The sequence below is a fragment of the Populus euphratica genome, unplaced genomic scaffold (assembly GCF_000495115.2).
Source record: "Populus euphratica unplaced genomic scaffold, PopEup_1.0 scaffold416.1, whole genome shotgun sequence".
Classification (NCBI taxonomy): domain Eukaryota; kingdom Viridiplantae; phylum Streptophyta; class Magnoliopsida; order Malpighiales; family Salicaceae; genus Populus; species Populus euphratica.
Window position 1 is genome coordinate 177,691 of NW_011500303.1, and position 23,371 is coordinate 201,061.

Genomic DNA, 23,371 nt, shown 5'->3' on the forward strand with positions numbered 1-23,371 from the left:
TACAAAACTAAATTTTTAACTAGCTTAATATTTTTAAAAATAAAATGAACAAAGAAAATTTTGGAAAAAATCATAAAAAAAACATATGGAAAAATATTATAGCAATCCATAGTGTTTTAAAGAAAAAAAACTATGAAGTTAAATTCTCAACCAACTCAATATAAAAAAATAAAATTAACAAAAATAAAAGAAAAAAACCATGAAGGGAAATACTGTAGTAATCTGTAGTGTTTCACGGGGAAATTTACAGTTGTAATTCTCAACCAGCTCAATATTAAAAATAATAAAATTGATAAAAATAATTTTAAAAAAAATCATAACAAAAAAAATCATGTGAAGAAACACTGTAGCAATCCATAATATTTTAAAGAAAAAAAACTATAAAAATGAATTCTCAATCAGTTCAAAATGAAAAAAATAAAATTGACAAAGACAACTCTGAAAAAATAAAAAACTTATAAAAAAGGAAAAAAAGCCATGTAAGAAAACATTGTAGTAATCCATAGTGTTTTCACGAAAAAAAACTACAAACTAAATTTTTAACCACCTCCATATTAAAAAATAAAATCAACAAAAACAATTATGAAAAAAACACAAAAAAATAAAAGAAGAAGAAGAAGAAGACAATTTTGATAAAAAGAAGCAAAAAAATTGAAAAAAAACATGTGGAAAAAATTAAAATTGAATTCTCAATCAGCTCAATATTAAAAAAATAAAATTAAAAAAGATAATTTGAAAAAAAAACATGTAGGAAAACATTGTAGCTAAACAAAAATCATATAGGAAAATATTGTAACAATTCATAATATTTTAAAGAAAAAAACTACAAAGCAAACTTTCCAATCAGCTCGATATGAAAAAAATAAAATTAACAAAGACTATTTTGCAAAGAAAAAAAAATCATGTAGGAAAATAATATAGTAATTTATAATGTTTTAAAGAAAAAATTACAAAACTAAATTTTCAACCAGTTTAATATTAAAAAAATTAGTAAAAATAATTTTAAAAAATATAAAAACAAAAAAGAATAAAGAAGAAGAAGAAAAACAAGAGAATCTTGAAAAAAAACCCAAAACAAATATGGGAAAAAAAAGAAAAAAAAGAACAACAACAAAAAAAAAGAACAAACAGAAGTAAAACAAAAAGAAAAAAGAAAAAACATGTGGCGTGGGAAAACTACAGTATTTTTCCCACGCCATTTAGAATATTAGTTAATAATAGTTAATATATAAGATGAAGGCACCATATTATCACCGGTTCTGAATCCTAAGTCCTCCAGTTAGAATAACAATCAATAATTGGGATCTTCTCGGATGATCACTGGGTCTCCTCTGAGCTGAAGTTGTTGGAAATAAAAACTTGTTCCGATAGGCCAGAAGTCATCGACTGGAAACCATACAAATACACACATGAACTATGGAGTTTTTTTATCAATACCCCATTATTTTTTTTCCCCAGGCCTTTAAACTTTGAGGCATGGAGTGTTTTAATCGACACCCTAATCTGTTAAATCCTGCTAATTTTAGCTGTCAAATATCAAATACAAGTCACGTATTTTTCTACAAAAATCTCCATAAAGTCATTAATAAAAATATCAAAGACAGATCTCTTATTTTTATCCAAGACATCAAATTACTGTTAATGTCATCATGAATGAAGGTTACCTAACTAATCAAGATCTCATAGTAGAGGGACCAAATAAAATGTCATCAACTCCCTTACATCAGGCCACACGTAAAGTATGGTAGAAGAAATTTTGGTCACTCAAAGGAAGCGGCGGTTGCGAGCTGGGGCACCGTCACATGTATCTGCTTTCGTTCAATTTCAGCCTGCCATGGTGGCCTCTCCTCCGTCCTCTCCTCTCTTGAACCCACCAATTTTTATTGTCCGCGTCTCAGTCTGTAGCTCCCATCTTCAAACATCAACGAAGAAATAAAAGGCAACGAAGATGGTAACTCCTTATTCAAGCCACTGCTTTTCTCTACAAAATCACCACTTGCTTCCATTTTTATCCGCAAAGCCGGTCTTTTTTTCCAGCAAGAATCTCCATGTAAAAAACCCACCAAGAAGGTTTTCTCCATTTTTAAGTAGTAGTAGTAATGAGGGAGGTTGGAGTAGCAAGTTAGCAAGTCGGCGAGAGGTGTTTGGGGAGACAGGGAGTGGGATTATCGAAGAGGGTTCTAATTCGGTGGAAGACAAGCAATTTGTCAAGTGGTTTCGTGAGGCCTGGCCTTACTTGTGGGCTCATAGAGGAAGTACTTTTGTTGTTATTATTTCTGGTGAAACTGTTTCTAGTCCTTTCTTGGATTCCATTTTGAAGGCAAGTACTTTTTTAACTATAATTTTGTTTATGGAGTATTTGTTTTGTGGAAATTTTCAAGTGGTTAGTGAAAGAAATTTGTAAATTGGATAATTGTAGGATATAGCATTTCTGCATCACCTGGGGATTAAGTTTGTGTTAGTCCCAGGAACTCATGTCCAAATTGACAGTCTTTTGTCTGAGAGAGGTAACTCTTTTCATGTTTTTTCGTAGGTAGTGTTTTTTCATCCCTTAGAAATTTGCTTAGGTTGCAGTTAGTTAATGGGGTGCATTTTTGCTTTTAAATTTGTAGGGCATGAGCCTAAGTATGTTGGTCAATACAGAATTACTGATTCTGAAGCTTTGGCTGCCTCAATGGAGGCTGCGGGGAAGATTCGTATCATGATAGAGACCAAACTTTCTCCTGGACCTTCCATATGCAATATTCGTCGACATGGTGACAGTAGTCGTTGGCATGATGTTGGTGTCAGTGTTGCTAGTGGTAATTTTCTTGCAGCCAAGGTAGGGTTTGAGTTATCGTATAAGATTTTCAGTTGCTCTTAAAATGTTTGTGTAATCTGAATTTGACAATCAATCTGTTATATTGATTCTTTGCAGAGACGAGGAGTTGTTGAAGGAGTTGATTTTGGAGCAACTGGTGAAGTCAAGAAAGTAGATGTTACTCGAATGCGTGAAAGGCTTGATGGTGGTTGTATAGTGGTGTTAAGCAACTTGGGATATTCAAGCTCTGGAGAAGTCTTAAATTGCAAGTATGCTGAAAATCTCCGTCTCTTTCTTATCATGTGAATGGACAACCGATTGAATGAAAATATGCGTCAAATTGTTCCATGGACACTTTGGATCTCTTTCTTTAATGAAACCTAACTCCTCTTCAGTCTATTAATACTAGAAATGCTCTGGTTGTAAATGGCAAAATTACAATTCAAGGGTATCCTTTTTCCTTAATCATTATAGTGATTTTAGTTGGATGTGCGGATATATGGGTATGAAACATATAACCAAGATTTCTTTTGTTTCCTTTTGGCTACAACTATTGTCTTTGCTGAAAGTCTGATTTATGATGGTTTATGGTTATATAAATCTCAGCACATACGAAGTTGCTACAGCTTGTGCCTTGGCTATTGGGGCAGATAAGCTTATTTGCATCATAGATGGTCCAATTCTGGATGAGAGCGGACACCTTATTCGCTTCTTGACTCTGGAAGAAGCAGACATGTTGATTCGTAAGCGGGCTAAGCAAAGTGAGATAGCTGCTCATTATGTCAAAGCTGTTGGTGAAGAAGATTGTGCTTTTCTCGAACACTATGATTCTGTTGGAATTGATGCATCCTCACAGAATGGGAAGTCTCTCAGTGGAAGGCATAACGCAACCTTTCACAATGGTGTTGGGTTTGACAATGGAAATGGACTATGGTCTGGGGAACAAGGTTTTGCTATTGGAGGTGAAGAGCGACAAAGTCGATTAAATGGTTATCTTTCAGAATTGGCTGCTGCAGCTTTTGTTTGCAAAGTAAGTTCATGCTTACTTTGTTTTAAATCAATGATGCCTGCCCCTTCTCATTTCTTTTTTTTTTATCACATTTGAATTCTTTATCAATTAGAAATCCAAAATGCAAGCTCTCTGCAAGCTTATTTTATGGTGCAGCCTTCTCTCCCTGCAAGCTCCCTTTTCTCCCTAAATTGCACTTGAGCTGATTTATGCACAGACATGTTGCCTGCAGTTTGGTTAGGGTAGCATGTTGCTGTCTTAGAAAAGGGTGGATCTCTTGTGATCCTTTTGTGTGAGATGTATAATGGACCAAAGAATTACAATATATGTGGTGGGATTCTCCCCTCCCCCCTCAATTTCAACATGTAAAAATAACAAACAAATAAGAGATTATGACATGTTTTCAGTTGCATTATCTGATGTAGAAGATTCTCTAAATGTTCCTACTTTTCAAGAAAAAAACATATATTCCTAGTATTGTCATTACTGATGGCAATGGTGTTACAAATGCTAAAGCTAAGCAGTTGCAATAATTCTGGTTACCATGGTTATGAGCAGGTGCAGTATCTTGCATGCTTGGTTATGAGTAAGTGCCATATCTTGCGTGCTCATTACATGTTAATTGTTATCATATGGTAACATGCGGGAATGGTTTAAATTCTATCTTACTAGAAGGCTATATTAATACCATCATTATGTTGGCGTACCTCAGTACGAGTCTGAAGTTTCTGTATGTAATGGTTCTCAGTTCCCAGAAAATGGCTCACAGTAGTAGTAGTTGTTGTTTTCTTCCCACTTCAATTGTTTATATTAAAAAATTATATGCTGCCAATTATGATTCATACTTAATTTGCAGGGTGGCGTTCAAAGAGTACATCTTTTAGATGGCACAATTGGTGGAGTTCTGCTGTTAGAACTGTTTAAAAGAGATGGAATGGGGACAATGGTGGCTAGGTGAGTGATTGTTTGCAATACTTTCTGAAGAATTTTATCTTCATCAGTTATATTCTATGTCTAGCGCTAATTTGTTTATTGGTCATGCTATATTACTCCAAGCATGCTCGTAACTGGTAGATGTTTTCTCAATGCACTTGCATGTTTAAAACTTGACGTTTCATTTTTACACTGTTTCTCTGAAGCATTTTGATGCCTTATATGCATGTCATTCTCTTTTGATGTTGCATCTTTGTAATTAAGAGCTGTCAATACTATTCTGCCATATTACCAAAAATGTTACATTAAGCACTGGTGGTGTCTTTGCAGTGCTTAGATTTTTGGACTGTGTGATTGAGTCTTACGACTATTTATTTTGTTGACATTGAATAACTAATCATAAAAACACCCTTGACTTTGGCATTTTGAAAACAATCCCTTATCTTCAAAATCCTTGACTTCACCCTCTCAACTTCTTTTTCGGAATAAAATCATCTGTTGGAGTTGATTCCGAAGAGAACAAAAAAGTAAAAAAGAAGAAAATAAGTTGAGGGAAAATTCAATATTTTGAAGGTACCATTTTAAATGGTTGAAGTTCAAGAAGATATTTCACATTTTACCGTATTTGAATCTTGATAAAATTTCAATGAAATGACCACTAAAAAGCTAATTGGGATAAAGAGAAAATCTCCAATTATGATTAGCAATATTGAGTATTTTGTTGCCTTTGGTTGGTTTATATTCACCCTTCGGCCTGAAACCCTTGTGGTTGCCATTATCCTCATCTACCTGTCCTATGTGAATCTGTTTTCTTTTTTCTCAATGGAGATGATGAACTGCCATTATCCAAGCATAAAAGTGCTGATAAAATATGTTGTTGTCTATCTGGTTCTGGAATAATAACTTCATTTATTATATACATAGTATATCAAATAAATTGCCGTGTTCATCAACTGAAGCTACTTAACACATGAATCAATTATGGAATTATATTGTATGGGACAAGCTGAACCTGGAATTGTCAGGGTGTCGCCATTATCTAGCACAGTTGCCAAAAATAATTCCATATATAGGAATTCATAACTGGTTTTAGGTTAAGGCTTGAATGCACTTTAAAATAGGTTTATATAAGCCAAAAAGTCTCCTGGTTTCAACATTGGAATGAATGTTCTTTGGAAGTTCTTATTTCAGTAACAAGGAATTTGAAACCAAATTCATGTAGCTAAAATTGATATGATGACATGCTAATTTGTTCACTGATGCTTAATTGAACTTTCTGTCATTCCTTCCATTGACTAATTTTTTTCTTTTCTGCTCTTAGTGATCTTTACGAAGGAACTAGGATGGCCAGAGCGACAGATCTTGCAGGAATAAGACAAATTATACAGCCGTTAGAAGAATCTGGCACATTGGTTCAGAGAACTGATGAAGAGGTTGTCTCTTGCTCCTTTAGATTCACATCCATAACACCGTCCATGATGATGCGCTTATTAACGCCGGATAGAAATAGGAAAAGGGAGCTGATTCCGCTGTTTGGTGTTATAATGTATAACGTTGGATAAAAACTAAATGTTTTTCTCTTGTCTTGTGTTCATAGCTGCTTAAAGCTTTGGATTTCTTTGTTGTTGTGGAAAGAGAAGGTCAAATTATCGCTTGTGCTGCTCTATTTCCTTTCTTTGAAGAGAAGTGTGGAGAAGTTGCTGCCATTGCAGTTTCTCCTGAATGCCGAGGACAAGGGCAGGGAGATAAATTACTTGGTATGCTATTTCTTGTGCTCAAGGTTATCAAAATTGCAATCCTATGTAAGATACAGGATGGGATTGTAATCATATGACCCTACAGAAAATGGATTTAATTATTTAACTTGTATATGAATACAATTATACAAATATCAAAACATATCACAATACACAAGTTATAACTTGAATGACAGGTAATAAATGTACAAAAAATTCTCTCTCTAGCATGATGTGCATTTAAGAGTTGAATAAGTTCTTTCTAACCAAATACTGCTATAATTTCAATTGATAATAAAACAACCTGTATTTGTGCAAGAAGCAAATGTGAATCTCTATATGGACTTCAAATAAATCACTTTATTGATTGAAGTGATAACAGTTACTGTTCATATACATAATATGAACACAGTATGCTCAAAATTAAATCAGTCTGTCAAAATTACCTTCTAGAGGTTAAAATAACATGCAACACATGAATCGTAAAAAAGAAAAAAATATGAGATAAAGCTGTTGAGAGCATGATTTTAGAGCATGGATGGTCAAGGAGTCTTTTCATGCAAGTCTCTTCTTTCTTATTGTTATTGATCCCCAAACCACTCTACTGTAAAAACCGAATCTTACAAGGAAAGCCCTGGTGCTGTTTAGTGTTTTGGCTTTTATCTGGATAGTGTTAATAGTAAAATTGACACTGTTACTCATTACATATTAAGAAGCATCATAAGCCTTTGTTAAAATCCATTTTCTGTGCCATGAAAGTGAAGAGCTGCATAGCCTTTTGTTTTTTCATTGCCCAGTTGTGTGGGCTTGATAGAGCAGCATATTTTCTATTGAGAATGAGTTTTTGGTGATTCTAGTTAGGATATTGAATTTGTTGCTGATATGCTTTGTTGTTTTTAGGAGGAAAAATTGCAGTTTATGGCTTTGTGCTGTCTCTGCAGTCATTTAGTGTTTGAGTGGACTGGAGTTTTGAAGTTCTTAAGTACCACTTCCTGTCAAGACAATTATTATGTGTTAGGATATTGTTCCTTGCATCCTTGTGGTGTGCCGCTTCAAGGTTTTTCTGGAATACTTCCTTTGGTGACGATGTTCAGCACAACTGGAATGTTCTTTTATTTTGAGTTCTGGCTGATGTATTTCTTTCCTGATTTTGAAATTGTCCTATTCCAACCTTTTCATGCATGTTCTATTTCCCATCATGCATTCTTCTTTTTGTCTGAAAACAATTGTGGGGAGACATGATTAACACTTCACTTCTATTTTTACCAAGCCATATGGCCTTTGGCACTCGTGTTAAATTACTGATTGTGTTCAAACATTTGCAGATTTCATTGAGAGGAGAGCCTCTTCCCTTGGACTGGAAACACTTTTCCTGCTTACAACTCGCACTGCAGATTGGTATTGTGTCACATTCCACCCTCTAATGTTTTGCATGAGTGCTAGTTGTGTGTTGGTCTCAAAAAGAAAAAAGAAAAAAAATTACTTTAAGCTTGTAGTAATTTTGTGTTAACATTACGAGACGAGTCTTGATGTATTCTAGTTCAGATTTTTGTGCTGGACCTATGCCTTGTTGCCTATTTAAAGTTCAACCAATTTCAAAGCTATGAATACTAAGTCATTTTGCATCATTATTGGTTTAAATCTATTATTTTTTTCTTAAAAAAAATATGTCTTGTTTTAGAACACCTGTTATGAAATAATTGACTTGTTGTATATAGTACGGATTACTGTGTTAGAGGGAAACAGAGAAGACAATGCAAATGCTTTGTGTATAAGGTTGTCTAAATTTAAGATTCAGTAGTCGTCACTATTCCATCTACTTCAGGTTTTGGCAGGAGTGTCATTGTCTCAGAAAATAATTCCTGGCATTTTGTTTTACAGGTTCACAAGGCGAGGCTTCTCAGAGTGTTCCATTCAATTGATACCAGAGGAAAGAAGGAAGAAGATTAATCTATCCCGTAATTCCAAGTATTATACAAAGAAGTTGCTACCTGATACTAGTGGAATTAGTGTTGATAGAGCATTCAGTTAAAGTTTTATTGCAGCTTGATGGAATACGGCCTCATAGACCGGTTATTTCCACTCTGTGAAGCCGCTTCCTAATTTATCTGTTCTTGTATATATAAATATATTAGCCCTTCATGTTTGAAGTTCTGGGCAGTGTTATAAAACCTGGCTTGGCTGGGCAAAGAGCCTAGGCCAAGCTCCCAATTGGGGGAAGGGGGGGGTTACTAGGTTGACTTGCCAGGTATTATATTTGTGAGTACAAGAGTGATGGCTGTGAATGAAGTTATTCAAGCTAACGTATTCAAATACCATTAAGAATACCAGTCCAAACTCTCATTGATTCAATTATCTCTCTAAGTTGTGGTTCCCTTTTATCACCCTTCTACCAGCACCTCAACCGTCACTGCAGCATAATGATTCAGCGATAAGGCAGCGGCACAGCCAGAATCACATCATCCTTTAACTAAATGAAATTTCAACCTTCATAGCATAACGAGCATTATCAGAGGGGTGTAAGTAACGCCCTGCTCTGGCAAAGGTTTTCAAGAATCACGTGCTTCGGGGAACAACACTTGGACATGTGTTGCTATTAGCATGGAATGACCCTGCTCTTGTTTGTTCCTTCTTTTAACTGAGAGATAAGAGATATTTGCCCTGATCTTTTGATTTCACATGAAGGGGGTTTCCTGTCAGTAGTCGTCTTCACCAGGGTGCTAGTGAAGACTTCTTTACAGACGTGATTTTATGCCATGTCTAGCAGAAGAAACTACAGAGAAGCCAAACTACCAAAACCTGATGACTCCGAAGACAGGTTCTGGCTCTGGAAAGGACAAGTGGGAATTCCCACGTCTGCAGTATACTTACTAGCAAGTTGGCTAACAACATCAAAACAAGCAAAAATATACAAATAGGATAAAGATTCAAGTCTATCCATCTTGGCCATGTATTCGGTCCTTCCTGATAAGCAACCATCGTAATCATACTTAGGAAGACAGTCTGTTTCTCCATGTAGTAGTCCCACCTGAAATTTGTTTAAATCAGGATCATGAAGCTGCTGAAAAAACTAATCTGATGCAATAATAATACTTGAGGCAGTATCGGACTTAATTTGAATTTAATTTAATGGGGCTCGGATCGTTGATGATTACTTGGATTCAAGAAAAACATGGGGGAGGGATTTGAACTGTCAAAAATCCAATCCCAACCTTATAAAAATCTAGGTAAAATACCTGTTTATTTTTCATTTTATTTTTAAAAATAATTTATTTTAATTTACTTTTAAAAAATTAGATTAACTCAAACCCTTTCAAGACCTTATACCAAGTCAATTTGGGTTAGATTTTAGAATTATATGTTGATAAATTGTGATATTTTTTTTTGAAAATCAAATTTAAATTTCTTAAATTCAAATTTTAGAATAATATTTTTTAAATATAATAAGTTGATGCTAGAGATACAGTAAAACAACAAAAATAAATAAATTCATTCTTTTTTCACTTTCTCTAACTCCTGTTATGTGTGTGTGTGTGAGAAAAAAACATTACAAGTTTTGTAATGAAAATCAAGGGATTTTAAAGATTAAAACAAACAATGGTAAGATCAAGACACGTTGATGGTGTAGAGTTAAGCACACTCCCGTCCGTTAACTATATTTTATGTATTATTTTTCTTTTATCAAAGTTAAGTAACTCCTTAAATATGCCTGCCTGTCGCAAATTTTAATAACACAATGTTAACTTTGTAGAGTTAATCAAATATAATATATATAATATTCAAACTTTAGAAATATAGTGAGAGAGGTATATTCTAAAAAAATAAATATAATGCATCAACGGTAAAAAAATTTATTTGAAGTATCTGGCTAATTTCATGGACTTAGAACTACCATTTGCAACTCATATTTATGATTAAAATTGTGTTTTAAGAATATATTTTACTTGGAAAAATATTAAATTAATATTTTTTAGTTTTCTTTTTAGTTTAAATATAATAAATTAAAAATATCTGATTTTTTTTAAATATATTTTTAATTGGCCTAAATTGATTTAAATAAATTTAAAATAGAGTTATTTCATTTTTTTTAAATAATAGTTAAAAAATTGTCATTTTAAAATTTAAAACAAAAGGTTAAATAAAATTTTGATACATCTGATATGATTGAATTAATTTAAAATCCAACCAAAAATAATTTTAAATTGATTAAATACTAGGTTAATCTATCAATATCGAGTTTTATAACTCTGACTTATTATTATCAAAATTAAAAGTTGAATTGTAAAATTATTCAATTGTTTGAGTCATCTTGTATCAAATCAAATAAAAAATTAAAAATTAGAATTGATACGTGCAAAATCAATGAAATTAGACTGAGTTTTCAAGTTTATAAAAAACATAAATGGCATGTAACTGATCGACCGATTCTAGGTTTCCAAAAAAAACCAATTGATTGCTTACCTATATGCATTCTTATCTGAACTTATTATGAACCGGAGACGTGTGTATATTTTTTCAACACAAGACAAGGAAGAAATGAAACAACGGTTTAGTTCAAGTGCCAATAGCAAATTATTACTGAAAAATTAATTGCAGGAGGTTAAAGAATTATGATTTTAAAAATTAATTTTAGCAGTTCGAGGGCCGAAAACAAAATAAAATAAAATTGAACAAATAACCACTAGAGACAAAAGGTCAAGAAAATATATGCAAAAAGGCCCTACCTCAAGCGTAGGGGCTATCGCGCAGGACTAAGAAGAAATGAAACTATGATTTAGTCAAAGTGCAAAAAACAAATTATTACTGAAAAATTAATTTCAAAGATTTAAAGGGCCAAAAATTAAATAAAAAATTACAGATTATCACCATAGAATGTCTAGAAGATATAGGTGTTACTAAAGATCCTACCTCACGTGCAAGGCGATAATTAATTTTTTTTCTCTTACTTTACCTAATCTTAGAAGCATGAATCAGTTTTTTTTATTAATTATTACTTCATATTAAATTTTGCTATACAAATATTAGAACAACATCTTATTTTTTTTCAATATAAAATTAAAAATTTATTCATACATATACTTTATATTTATAAAAAAAATAATATTTTTATAACGGGTAATAATTTTTTTTGATTTAAATATGTTAATTTAAAATGAGAAAATTTTTAATATATAATAATTTTTTAAAAAATAAACTTTAAATTTTATTATTATTTTTTAATATGAAATAAGAACTTTTCTATTATTTATTTTATTTTTATCTTTATTTTGTTATACTATTAGATATTACTTAACTGAATATATAATTAATTCAAAAAATTATTTATGATTTTATAATTTTACATTTTTTTCTTATAACTTTGCTCTGACGCGCACACATAAATGTAATATATATATATATATATGTATATATATATATATATATATATAAAGTGATTATAGTTATTAATTTGGAGACATATTAAGTCCACAATATATATATTCCACTCTCATCTTCGTCTCCATCACCATCATCTTCTTCTTCTTCGGCTTCCTCTGCTAAAACAAATTCAAGAAATAGTTGGAAAAATGGAAATGATAGCCTCCTAGGTTTTTCATTTTCTCTCGCACATTCTCTGTCTCCTGCTCTTCCTTGCTTCCTCTTATCAGGTAACATAAATCAATCAATAAATAAACTCATTTTTTAAAAATATTATTCAAAATAAGCGATGATCAGATTGTTCGTGTCGATTTCAATTTCTCATTCCCGAGCTGATTTAATGCTTTTTTTTCTTGTGATCCGTGCTTAATTTTCTTCGATTTTAATTGTTTCGAATTTTATTGAAATTAGAAGACTTAATATTGAATTTACAATATATTTTAATTTTAATTTTTTGATTTTGATTTTGATGCTCTAGTTGATGCTTATATTCTCTTGATAATATTTAAAAAATAAAATTAGTTATGTTTATTTGGTGTTTGATAATATTTAAGGTTGGAAAAAGGGTTGAAGATTTTATAGCTACTGTTGATGGGTGCTCCCAAGCAGAAGTGGACAGCTGAAGAAGAGGCAGCCCTTAAAGCTGGAGTACTTAAGCATGGGACTGGCAAATGGCGTACAATACTCATGGATCCTGACTTTAGTGCCGTCTTGCGTTTGCGTTCCAATGTTGATCTCAAGGTATCCACATTTTCAATTTATTATATGAAAGGAGCACGCTAAGCGGTGCCAGGCATGGTGCTTGTTGTTGTTGCAGACCTAGGGTTTGATTTGTTTGACAGATGTGTTATTATGTGTTGATGATGTGAGTTTTGATCGGGGGCAGGATAAATGGAGAAATATCAATGTGACTGCTATATGGGGGTCCAGGCAGAAAGCAAAGCTTGCGCTTAAAAGGAGTCCACTGACACCAAAACGTGAGGAGAATGGGAAGGCTCTTAGTGTCGTGGTTCAGAGTAATGAAGAGGTTGTTGATGCTAAGCCTCTTGCAATGGCTAGTGGGACACCAAGGAATGGTGGCCCGAAAGACCTGCTTGCGAGGTTAGATGGTTCTACTCAAATGATGTTTGCAGTTTGTAGTTCCTAGTTTTGCTGAGCTTGGATTAGCTTTTGATTTTTGATGGTATGTAATTGGAGTTGGAGCATGGAAAACTTTTGATTTTTGATGGTATGTAATTGGAGTTGGAGCATGGAAAAATGACAAGTTAACCAGTTTTTTCTGATAAAAAAAAACATCAAGGATTAGCTGTAGGGTTAATATTGTTATAGGAAAACAGGAACGTTCACAATATTCAAGTTCATCAATGGGCATGAACCCGGATGATGAGGTCCTGACTTGGTGATGATTATGGTGCTGTAAAGATATATGATAGAATTGAACTATCTCCTACCACTATTTTTGTTCTCAAAAAGAAATTTGGAAAAACAGTTTGCATATTATTATTGGGGTAATGCTTGTGTGCTCTAGAGACTATTTGATCATCATTCCAGTTTTCAGTTAAGTTGCATATCCATTCTGACAAGTATGACCACATCATAATAGCAGATCTTACATGGGAAAAAGCATTCACTCTTTTTGCATACAAGCTTTACTGTATTGTCTGGAGCTCTAATAGAAAGACTGGCTGAGTTAATTAGCCAGCTCTCAACCTGTGAAGCAAGATGCATTGGTTAGGTGGCTGACAATCCATATACAGGTCTTTGTTAATGAAGAAAAATACCAGTATTGGGCCTAATATTCAATCAAAATGTGTTAATAGATGGAGGTAAATGGCATAATAGAAGTCAAGTAAAATAGTTCGAATGAGAGGCTGCTCCCTGCTGTATTCACATTTATTCTTTTGAGATCTTCAAGTTCAATTCTGGTCTTTTCTTACAGTGGCATTGTAAAATGTCATGGTCCTTCATGGCTTTATCTTAGATTTTAATGCTCACTGATTTATTTTTTGTCATTCTCGATGCCATTTTTAATATATATGCATTTCGTTCTTTGTTACTTTCTGCAGAGCTTTAGACATTCTTCTTTGGTATATGAAACAGTTTTGCTTAACAATAAGTTATCTTCTGCTTGTGTGTCAGTGTTTCTTTTTCTGCTGTTTTCTGGCCCCTCCAACCAGTTTAAGCCTCCATGGGTTACTAGCTAACCTGTCCTTGTTCCATTTAAGTTGATGGTTGCGGTCTACAGATTCCATAATTTGAATTTTCAAAATGTTTCGATCTCTATCGTGGGGAAATCATATGTGCACATAAATCTAATTGAAGAGTGTAAAGGGTGAAATATTATTTTATGACAACATTGCAAATTGAATTCTAATGATGATTAATGGCAGCATATTACAACTCAAAACCTATAGTTATGCTCTACAAATGCTTTGAGAATTTATAAAATGAGGCTATATTTGTATGTACTTGCTTATAAAGATGAGGTGGAAAATCTTTGTCGCTCAAGGCTAACAAATCTCTGTACCTGAAACCATGTTGTCCTGCTGTTTTGTGTAATTAATAACGAACTCTGTTGTAACCTACTTTTATGGCTGTAGGTTGGATAATCTAATATTAGAGGCTATTACCACTTTGAAGGAGCCAAGTGGTTCTGATAGGGCTTCAATTGCTTTGTACATACAGGTACATGACCTCACATGTCTCTCAGTTGTAAAGCGGCAATTGTTGAGTATCAAACTGAAAAGAAGTCTTAACTGCTGGACATTGTTAGTGTCTGTCTCCAGATCTCTGTTTTTTTTTTTTTCCAACTATCATAACTATGTCAAGCTAAGCATATCCAAAAGTTGTGTGTCCAACACATGCAAACTGATATAAATAGATTACTCATTTGTGATCAAAATGATTCTGATGTTGATGTCTTGTAACTTGTAGGAGAAATACTGGGCGCCCATGAACCTCAGAAAGCTATTGGGAGGAAAACTAAAGCATTTGACTGCAAATGGAAAATTGATTAAGGTGATGATCACTCTGAGGTGGTGCACGAGCATGCATGGGAATTAATTAGATCTTGAAGTGACTTGAATTAACATCCTCTGCCTGCAGAGTCAAATTAATTCCTTGTGTTTTGTGTTTCAAGGACATCTTAGAATTCAATGATGCAGAACACTGAAATTTGGTGATAATGCTCTGGTAAAAATGGTCTTAACAGATTATGGACTTTGAAAATTAATAAAGCTTTGTATAAAGAGAAAATAATATGAACAGTAATGTGAAGATAAAGAAGAAAGGATTTATGATGGGCATGCATGCGTTTGAGGCTTTGAGCTTATAAAGGTAGTGAATATTTTAAAAGAAGATTTCATAGTATTATCATTCTTTGTGTTTGTATTTATAGGTCAAGCACAAGTACATGATTGCATCTAGTTCAACAGTTTCTGAAGGGAGAAGAAACCATCCCCTCCCTGAGGGGAAGCAGAAGGAAATGTTAAAATTGGAGAAGAGTAAGAACAAAATCCTGACTAAAGCTCAGGTTGATCAAGACCTATTAAAGATAAGGGGCATGACTGCCTTGGAGGCTGCTGCAGCCGCTGCAGCTGCTGTTGCAGAGGCAGAAACTGCAATTGCAGAGGCTGAAGCAGCAGCAAGGGAAGCTGAGAAAGCAGAGGCTGAGGCAGAAGCAGCACAAGTTTTTGCCAAAGCAGCAATTAAGGCATTTAAGCACCGAGCATGTCATCCGTGGTAAACTCATCTCTCTGCTGTCATAAGATGATAAAATCTCATCCACTAGCCGAGGTGCACTGTGAACTGGACAATTTTATTTCACTTCTAATTTCTATCTGTTAAATCCAACTTTTTGTTTCATGCCTGAGAGTGAAATCACGAGAACGCTTAGTTCTAAGAAGAATGATATATATTTGTTTTGCCTTGCCAGTATCATAACAATCTTCCTGTCTACGTATGTTTTCTTCCCTTTCCTCTTTTTTTTTTCCCTTTGTTTTCCAGTGGGCAAGCTGGAAATAGCTTAATAAATTCTGATCTTCCTCTAATCTTCTTGATGTCCTCTTAAACCTGTGCAGATGACATGTTTTGCAGATGGAAGTCTACATCGTTGGGCATGAAAAATGCATTGGACTTGACATCATGTTGATGCAGCTGTATCAACTGCCATTTTGTCTATATAACTGTAAATGTGGTTAGCTTGTATATGGGGAGATGCAAATCTTATTCCATGAAATCATATTCCCCTTACAGAGGGATCATTTCGTCAGTAGAGTATAGGTTTTTGACATCGAAGTTTACAATGTGGTAAAAGAGTAGACACTGGTGAAAGAATCAGGAATAGGAAGGTGGATTGCTAAGCAAGATGAAACATCTTCATATCCTTTTGATGGTTAATTAATCCAATGAAAGAGTGAATGTATGTTGCTGAGTTTGAATTTTCAGTGTTCCATATGTACCTGCCGCCTCAAATGTATTACCCGTGTCTGTTCTTTTTTCTTGAATAATAGAAATTGTGTTCTTTTAAACCCTAATCATGAAACCCTAACATCCATGAAACTAGTTCAGCTTCATGATCTGAAGCCATTCCTCCACGACAAAGAGATTATAGGAGGGGTAGGGCATCAATTCTCATCGTTATGCTAAATGGAAGCTCCTCCTCAAATATGGTTGGTGGAAGCTAAATGTCGACGGAAGTTCCCCTGGCGGTGCAGGATGTGGTTGTGTAATCAGTGATTATTTAGGAAGTTGGTGCTATGGCGTTTCTTCTTGCATTGGTTCTGCAACAAATTGGTTGCTGAGCTGTGGGGGATTGATATGGGAAGGAATCTCTCTTGCGAAAGATAATGGATGTCCCTCTTCAAGTTGAAGCGGATTCCATAGAAGCTGTTCGGTGCTTACCTTGTACTCCGACTAATTATCATCCTCTCTACAATATTATACCAATGTTATATTGTAGCTTCGAGATTATTCGAGAGGGCAGTCAATGTGCGGGTTTCACGACTCGATGAGGTTCATCTCGAGATGATCGTATGCTAAGATGGGAGTCTCCTCATGTTATTAGGGATTTGTTAGATGCTGATAAAATTGTAGTTTTCGTGCATATCTATTCTTTCTGTTTTTTTTTTTTGAACCGTTTTAGATATTAATTTGATCAAGTTAGATGATTTGATACGGCAGTCTACTAATTGGTTAACTTAGATAGGGCTTGCTAAAACTTATTGAGTTAACTTCAAATATTTTTTTTTTCTAAATTTTTATTCAAAATAATCTCGTTTTATTTTTAAAATGTTTTTTACACAATCTACCAATAACTTTAAAGTTGACTCATAAGATTAAACAGGATTGATCAAATAAGTTATTTGAAGTTGACTCAACAACACGGACTCGTGACCAAATCAAACCCCCGAAGCAAGCCTGAAAATTACGATAATGAGCTTGGGGTTGCCATTCAGCAACAAAACAAAAGTTAGCGAAAGCTATTAGCTCTTTTAGTGAAGAAAGGATGATAGAAGGCGACATGTGTGCTCAGGCATAATCTACTCGTGATGTAATTTCGCTATTTGCAAGCACGTAAAGCATCGATAGATTTATCTTTGTTGAACAAAAATGTCTAAATTCAACTTCCATTTTTCAGTACAGGAATCGGAGTTGCTTCTGCTCAACATCAAAGGGGAAGAACACACCATCCTTTTCCTGCTTACCTTCCAAAAATCTTGTATGTCCTGAGCTGAGGGCAATTCAAATGTACACAAATCATCAGCCTCCATCGTTCTTATTTCAAGTTCTACATATTAGGCATCTTTTGCAGGCTCTTCTAATAGGATATTTGAGAGCTTCTTCTCTAAACAAGCAGTAGAAGATCCAGATTCCACATTATCAGCAATAACGTCCCTCTTCACTAACGAGTTAGTTGCTACATCTATAGGCCATTAACAGAGTTTCCAGTGCTAGAACCATGTCCGGATCATCACCTCCTCTGTTGGTACTGCTGTTATTAACAAGGGACATATCTGGAGTGATAATAGTTTTATTGACAAAAGGATCCTCATCCAGCTCAAGATTTCTGTCCACCATACTTGCATTAGGCATGAGCATATGCAAGCTCTTATTGCCTGCAATTTCCCCACTGTTAGTAATGGAAGAGGTTCCGATCAATCAGATGCGGGTTTGTTGCAACTGAAGCATATAGATAGCCTAGTAAATACATTTATGATGTCAGATGACTAGCCCAAAAGAAAACACTATCACTTTTGAGAAGTGCTGGATGTGCTCAAATTTAACTAGGAGATTCTATAAACCTCTGACTATAACTAACCAAGACTAGGAAGGTCTAGAATTAAGCTTGGAAGGTGTTTTATCAATTTTCATTATATTTCTGTTTATTTTTAGAATTTAAGCTTAATTTTATATTTTAGATTTTCTTTAATGTTTGATTTAGGATTATGATTTTCCCTTGAGTACGGTTTAGACCCATGTAAAAAGGTTGTATTCCTTTAAGAGGAACAAGCTATAATAGAAAATAAATTCAGTAAGAAAATACAATTAAAGCTTTGGTTGTTGAGAAACTTTTTTTAAAATTCTGTCTTCTTTGTGCTTTGCATCCCTTTTGCTTAGGATCGGTTGCGTCAGTTAGCATTGAAATGAGAACCATCAGTGTCCTCAATGCAAGAAATGGTGTGGGGTAAATCTCCTGATGCGCCAGACTTACATAGAGACTGCAATAATCTCGACAAGATAGAGACTGTAACCTCTGATGCCATACCACAACGGCCAGCTTCATCCAACAGCTTCTCTAGTCCATCCTGACTGATTTTTTCACTATTTTTCTCAAAAGATCTGTCCACTGCCTTTCACTAATTTGAAATGAGGCAAGAGCCATGGTGCTAAAAGAGTGACAGCCTTCTCATAATTCTATTGAGCTGTGGCTTGAAATCCCATTTCAGTAAAGATACTGGATGAGGGATTTCTCCAGCTTCCAAAATCTTATCGAATGCATGCTCCAGAAGATGACTCTGTATGAAGAAAACAAAAGGTCAAGAGACTCAAATTCTACTCATTGAGCTCATCTGCAAGTCATCTGGTATAGTGGTAGTGGCACTACGATCAAATCCTTTGATGATCCCAATGTTTGGGACACAATGGGCTTTCGTGTGTTCAAAGATAGGTATGCAATCATCAATATGCCTACCATTAGTAGAGGGACATGTCTCAGGACAGAAAAGACTGTAACAGTGAAAATAGAGATGATATGTCTCCTCCTTATTTTGAAAGTACAAAATTCTCTCCTAAACTATCACGGGGACAGATTTATTTTATCTCTCTCTTTATTTCTTCAATAAAATACATTGCTATCTCTTTGTATTTGTTCTTTTTATCCCGAAACAGTAACCAAATGCAAGACATGATCATTCCAGTGAGAAACCTCCAAAGGCTTCTTATGACAGAGTCTTTCCATTTTCTCAACTTGGCATGTTATGAACATATGTTTTGTGGCCTATAGATATTAAATAAAATGCAGACATTGAAGCTACTGAAGAAAAGAAACCAAAGAGCACATGGTTCAACAACGCCATAACCAAGCAAACTTAAGAGTCCAGAGCAAAGCAATCAGTCTCTAGGAGTGAAGATCCTAACCTCTAGCATAGCATCCTGTCACCTCCCATTGTAGCAAAGGCAGCAAGCTCGCGCATAGTATACACTGGTCGCTCCAACTACTCCTCTTTGTTCCATGTCCCCATCACCGTTTCCACAGCTTCATTGACTCTACCTTCCTCCCAAAATGTTCTCACAAGAACTGAAAGTCAAACTATACAAAATGCATGAGCTACAAAATATTGTAACATTTCCCATATTAGGCAGCGACTACATACCTTCGTCTGTAAGGGCTTTTAGAGATTCCCCGCTTCTGTTCGCTTTCCTGTAAGTATTCGTGGACTGATTCGTACTTCCCGGAATGCAGCATTATCTTACGACAAGCATATTCTGTTACTAGCCGAGGTTGGAAAGGCCTCCAAGTTAGGCTTAAAAGTTCCACTTCATGAATAGCCATGATACCCCCATATATTGGAAGTGGCTGAACAAGGTGTCCACGATGACATATTCTGATGAAGTTCTTTTGATGAACCAATACCAGACATCAGATCCTTATGGAATAATCCCTTCTGGACAAATTGTCAACGGCACCACCATCTTAGAATCGCTCAATATTAATACCACTCCCATATATTGGAGGTGGGAGAAGGTGCTTGTGATGTTGGGTTGGGCTTTTCTATACGGGATTTTTTTCTACATAGCTCTTCGATTCTTTTCAAAGAACCAGAGGTCATAGAAAATCATACAGGGGAAGTAGAAGTTCCTTCATTGGAATTGCAAATGAGATCCTGCATATCCGTTTATTTGTTCTTACATTTTGAGATCATATGCACTGATACCTCTGGAGAAGCAATAAACTAGCAGCTCTTGACTTGTGCTTTTGTGCTCTAATCAACTTAGACAGGTTAGCTTTTGAATGGTTCTCTCCACTAAGGATTTTCAACCTTGATCTTCAGCTCTATTGGATCCGTTAGCAGCTGAGAAAACTCCAGCAACCTAATGTTAGAAACTAATCTCAAAAGTTTATGAATGTTGCAAGGTTCTATGTAGAAGCCCCTGAAATAAATTTCTGCCCAGTGCATAGTTTTCTGGCATGCTTTCTTATTTAGACAAGTAGAAAAAATTCAGAAGGCTATTAAGCTTGGGGTAAAACTTGGTGAGACATGAAAAATTATTTTAAACCAGAAACTAACTTTCTGTCAGCGTGTCTTTTACGAGGTGGAAAACTGAAAAGCATATTAGCTAAAAACAAATCTTTCAAACATTGATGAAGCGTTTAACCAGGATCTTCAGGGTCTTTCACATGTCAATAAAGAGAAAATCCAATGATAGTCTGATTATTCTTACCAAGGTTCTACCATTCAAGAACCTAATAAAATCAATCAATGACGAATAGGGAACTTTTTTGGATGTGTATGATTATCTTGTTTCAGTAATCCTTCGATATTAACTATGCGAACAGTCAACTTTTATCTTTTAAGTTTGCATCGTCATGGATAACGATACATTTCAAAGCTTGAACTGAGGCTCTTAGGGGATTTAGAGTATCTACAGGGAAAAGCTTCTGGTGTTTTGACATTGGTTTAACGGAGTTGACACAGGAAACACTGGAAATAGCATCGGTTATGCTGCCTATACCATCTTTATGCTGACCACCTATGCTGGGAAGAAAGTACATGTACATGTTTTCTTAGTTGCGAACATATAGGCAACCTTTTCTCTTCTCTTAATATGCACAAGGAAATATATCCGGTGTAAGATGTACTGGTAAAATGGCAGGAAGTGGCAATGAAGGTCCTGCCATCTACTTCAACTCAAGCAACTGTGGAATTCGTGAATGAGAAAGACATTGCACTCGCAATCTTCTATTATCCATACAGAAACTCAGCATTTCTCATAGAAATATCAAAAGTATTATCTTCTTACTCTCTTTTCACCAAATTTTAATGCTACTGATTTTGCCAAATAACATCTCTTCAATATTCCCTGGTCTCATCATATCTAAATAGAAGGTTCATGTATTGACACAATCCAGTGAAGTCTGCAACTATGGCTCTTGTTTCAATTTAATGTCTACTCCACAACTGGTATTCATTGTCGATGTCTTTTGGGCATGAGAACCTGTTGCCTATTCTTGGTTAATGTTGTGAAAGTGATCAACAAATTCTCGTTTATCCATTTTTGTCCAATGGCTCTCGACAAGTTCTCCTCTATGGTACTTTAAACCAGAAGAAAAAACTGTTTTGACCTGGATCTCTTCTTAACAACTACTGGTCCCTTGACAGGAGAAGCAGCGAGGAGAAAAACTCTTGCCTGGCCAACCAGACCCTCTATTGCTCTCGGTGCTACTCGAGGCAAGTTATATTGGGGTATTCAGCCTTTTTCACTAAAGTACCTCGTAACTTATCATACCGAAAACAGAAGCTACGTAGAAAAACTTTTAATATACTGTATTTCATACTGGCAAAAGGTTGCAAAAATATATTCACACATTTGCTTGGGGTTGCATTATACATAGAGATGTCAAATCAAGCAGCATCCTCAGATCATAGCATGAATGCCAAGGTGACAGACTTCGGCTTCTCAAAGAATGCTCCTCAAGAAGGAGACAGTGGTGTTTCTCCGGAGGTAGGGGGGATAAGGTGAATGAATGCATAAAAAATCTGAAATTAATCGGCATGTTTTGGAAACAATCGGAAATAACTCGGCAATATAGATGATCGGGCAATAAATCGGAATATAAAAGGATCTGTGCGGCGACTAATTTCGAATCATCGCCAAAAGATCGGAAAACAATCGTCATCTGAGATGTTACTCCGCATTTGATCGGGAATATATTCGGGAATTAATCGGTAAAGGATCGCCATCTAGATAGTCTTCTTAATTCCTCGCGAATTAATCGGGAATGAAGATTAATTCAAGAAGAATAAGCAATTAATCGGTAGCTGAGTGAAAAGATCGGTGGATTGATCGGCAACGAGTCCAGTGAAAAAATAGGCAGCAAGCGGATGCCTGATTTTTGGGCCTTGAAGAGAGAGAGATGGCTAAGAACCTTAATCTTATTCTGCCTTTTTTTTTTATTATTATTTTTGAGTTTTGTTTTTGACACGATATGAAGGGCATTTTGGTTAATTAAGTGGGGATTGAATAAGGCATAAAATCTTGTTAAGAATGGAACTATCAAAGGACCTGTTGAAACAGATATCTTAGATTGTTCAACATTTATTACAAGTTTTTGTAGCTTATGCGGACTATTGAGAAAATTAACCGCATTATTTAAAATATTTGTAAAAAATTGATATGAAATTAACCAAACTGTTTTTTTTTATTATAAGATTTAAAATAAAGATTAAATTCAATTTTGATTTTAGAAACTAAAATCAAAACAACCCAACCAAAATAAATTGAAAAAAACCCACTAAAAATTAAAAGTCTATTATAAAAATAGCACAACTAAAGAACCCATGAATTATATTGGACTTATCGGGTTTTAAAAAATGCAAATCTTAACTGAACTAATGATGCATTAGGATTTTGTTTTTGAAAAAGTTGTTGGTTTTCTTAGTTGTTTTTCTATTTAGTTTAGAAAATTAAATAGCATGCTTAATGATTTTATTTTTTCTAATTTGTTTTGGAATTTTAATGTTTTTTTTTCCTTTATTCTCAAGTTTTGTAGTTTGTTTAGGTTAATTTTTGAGTTTATTTAAGGAGTTGTAGGCTTTTTAATGAGGTATACTATTTGAAGAGAAATATTTAGCAATAAAATTATAAATTGTGATTTTATGTGACAACCTATTCGACTTCAATTCTATCTATCTAGTTTGCTCTCTTTTTATTTGAATTTCTATCTATGTAAGTTGATATCGGAACTCAAAAATC

General features: G+C 34.5%; 2 protein-coding genes and 1 long non-coding RNA gene across 9 annotated transcripts; all 3 read left to right on the top strand.

Moving 5' to 3' along the window:
- Window positions 1–1,679: 1,679 nt before the first annotated feature.
- LOC105113397 (probable amino-acid acetyltransferase NAGS2, chloroplastic) lies at window positions 1,680–8,830 on the top strand. 2 transcript variants are annotated; one of them, XM_011009557.1, is made up of 10 exons: window positions 1,682–2,320; window positions 2,420–2,507; window positions 2,613–2,821; window positions 2,918–3,069; window positions 3,407–3,830; window positions 4,666–4,763; window positions 6,064–6,175; window positions 6,340–6,499; window positions 7,804–7,876; window positions 8,360–8,830. In XM_011009557.1, the coding sequence occupies exons 1-10, from the start codon at window positions 1,949–1,951 to the stop codon at window positions 8,508–8,510; spliced, it is 1,839 nt and encodes a 612-aa protein (XP_011007859.1). In that variant the 5' UTR covers window positions 1,682–1,948; the 3' UTR covers window positions 8,511–8,830. The 2 variants fall into 2 exon arrangements, with proteins under 2 accessions (XP_011007860.1, XP_011007859.1); XM_011009558.1 differs by lacking the exons at window positions 7,804–7,876; window positions 8,360–8,830 and adding an exon at window positions 7,379–7,788 and having other exon boundaries at window positions 1,680–2,320.
- Window positions 8,831–11,959: 3,129 nt separating this feature from the next.
- Window positions 11,960–16,425, top strand: LOC105113398 (telomere repeat-binding factor 2-like). Of its 6 annotated transcripts, none has more exons than XM_011009561.1 (8): window positions 11,960–12,126; window positions 12,451–12,637; window positions 12,783–12,997; window positions 14,497–14,581; window positions 14,831–14,914; window positions 15,294–15,637; window positions 15,831–15,854; window positions 15,992–16,425. In XM_011009561.1, the coding sequence occupies exons 2-8, from the start codon at window positions 12,488–12,490 to the stop codon at window positions 16,044–16,046; spliced, it is 957 nt and encodes a 318-aa protein (XP_011007863.1). In that variant the 5' UTR covers window positions 11,960–12,126; window positions 12,451–12,487; the 3' UTR covers window positions 16,047–16,425. The 6 variants fall into 6 exon arrangements, with proteins under 6 accessions (XP_011007863.1, XP_011007864.1, XP_011007862.1 ...); XM_011009562.1 differs by having other exon boundaries at window positions 15,976–16,085; XM_011009560.1 differs by having other exon boundaries at window positions 11,960–12,130; window positions 12,456–12,637; window positions 15,831–16,425.
- An 812-nt stretch (window positions 16,426–17,237) lies between these two features.
- LOC105113400 (uncharacterized) lies at window positions 17,238–19,193 on the top strand. The gene is made up of 2 exons (XR_839963.1): window positions 17,238–17,805; window positions 18,515–19,193. It is a non-coding gene; the product is annotated as an uncharacterized LOC105113400 (long non-coding RNA).
- Window positions 19,194–23,371: the final 4,178 nt, after the last annotated feature.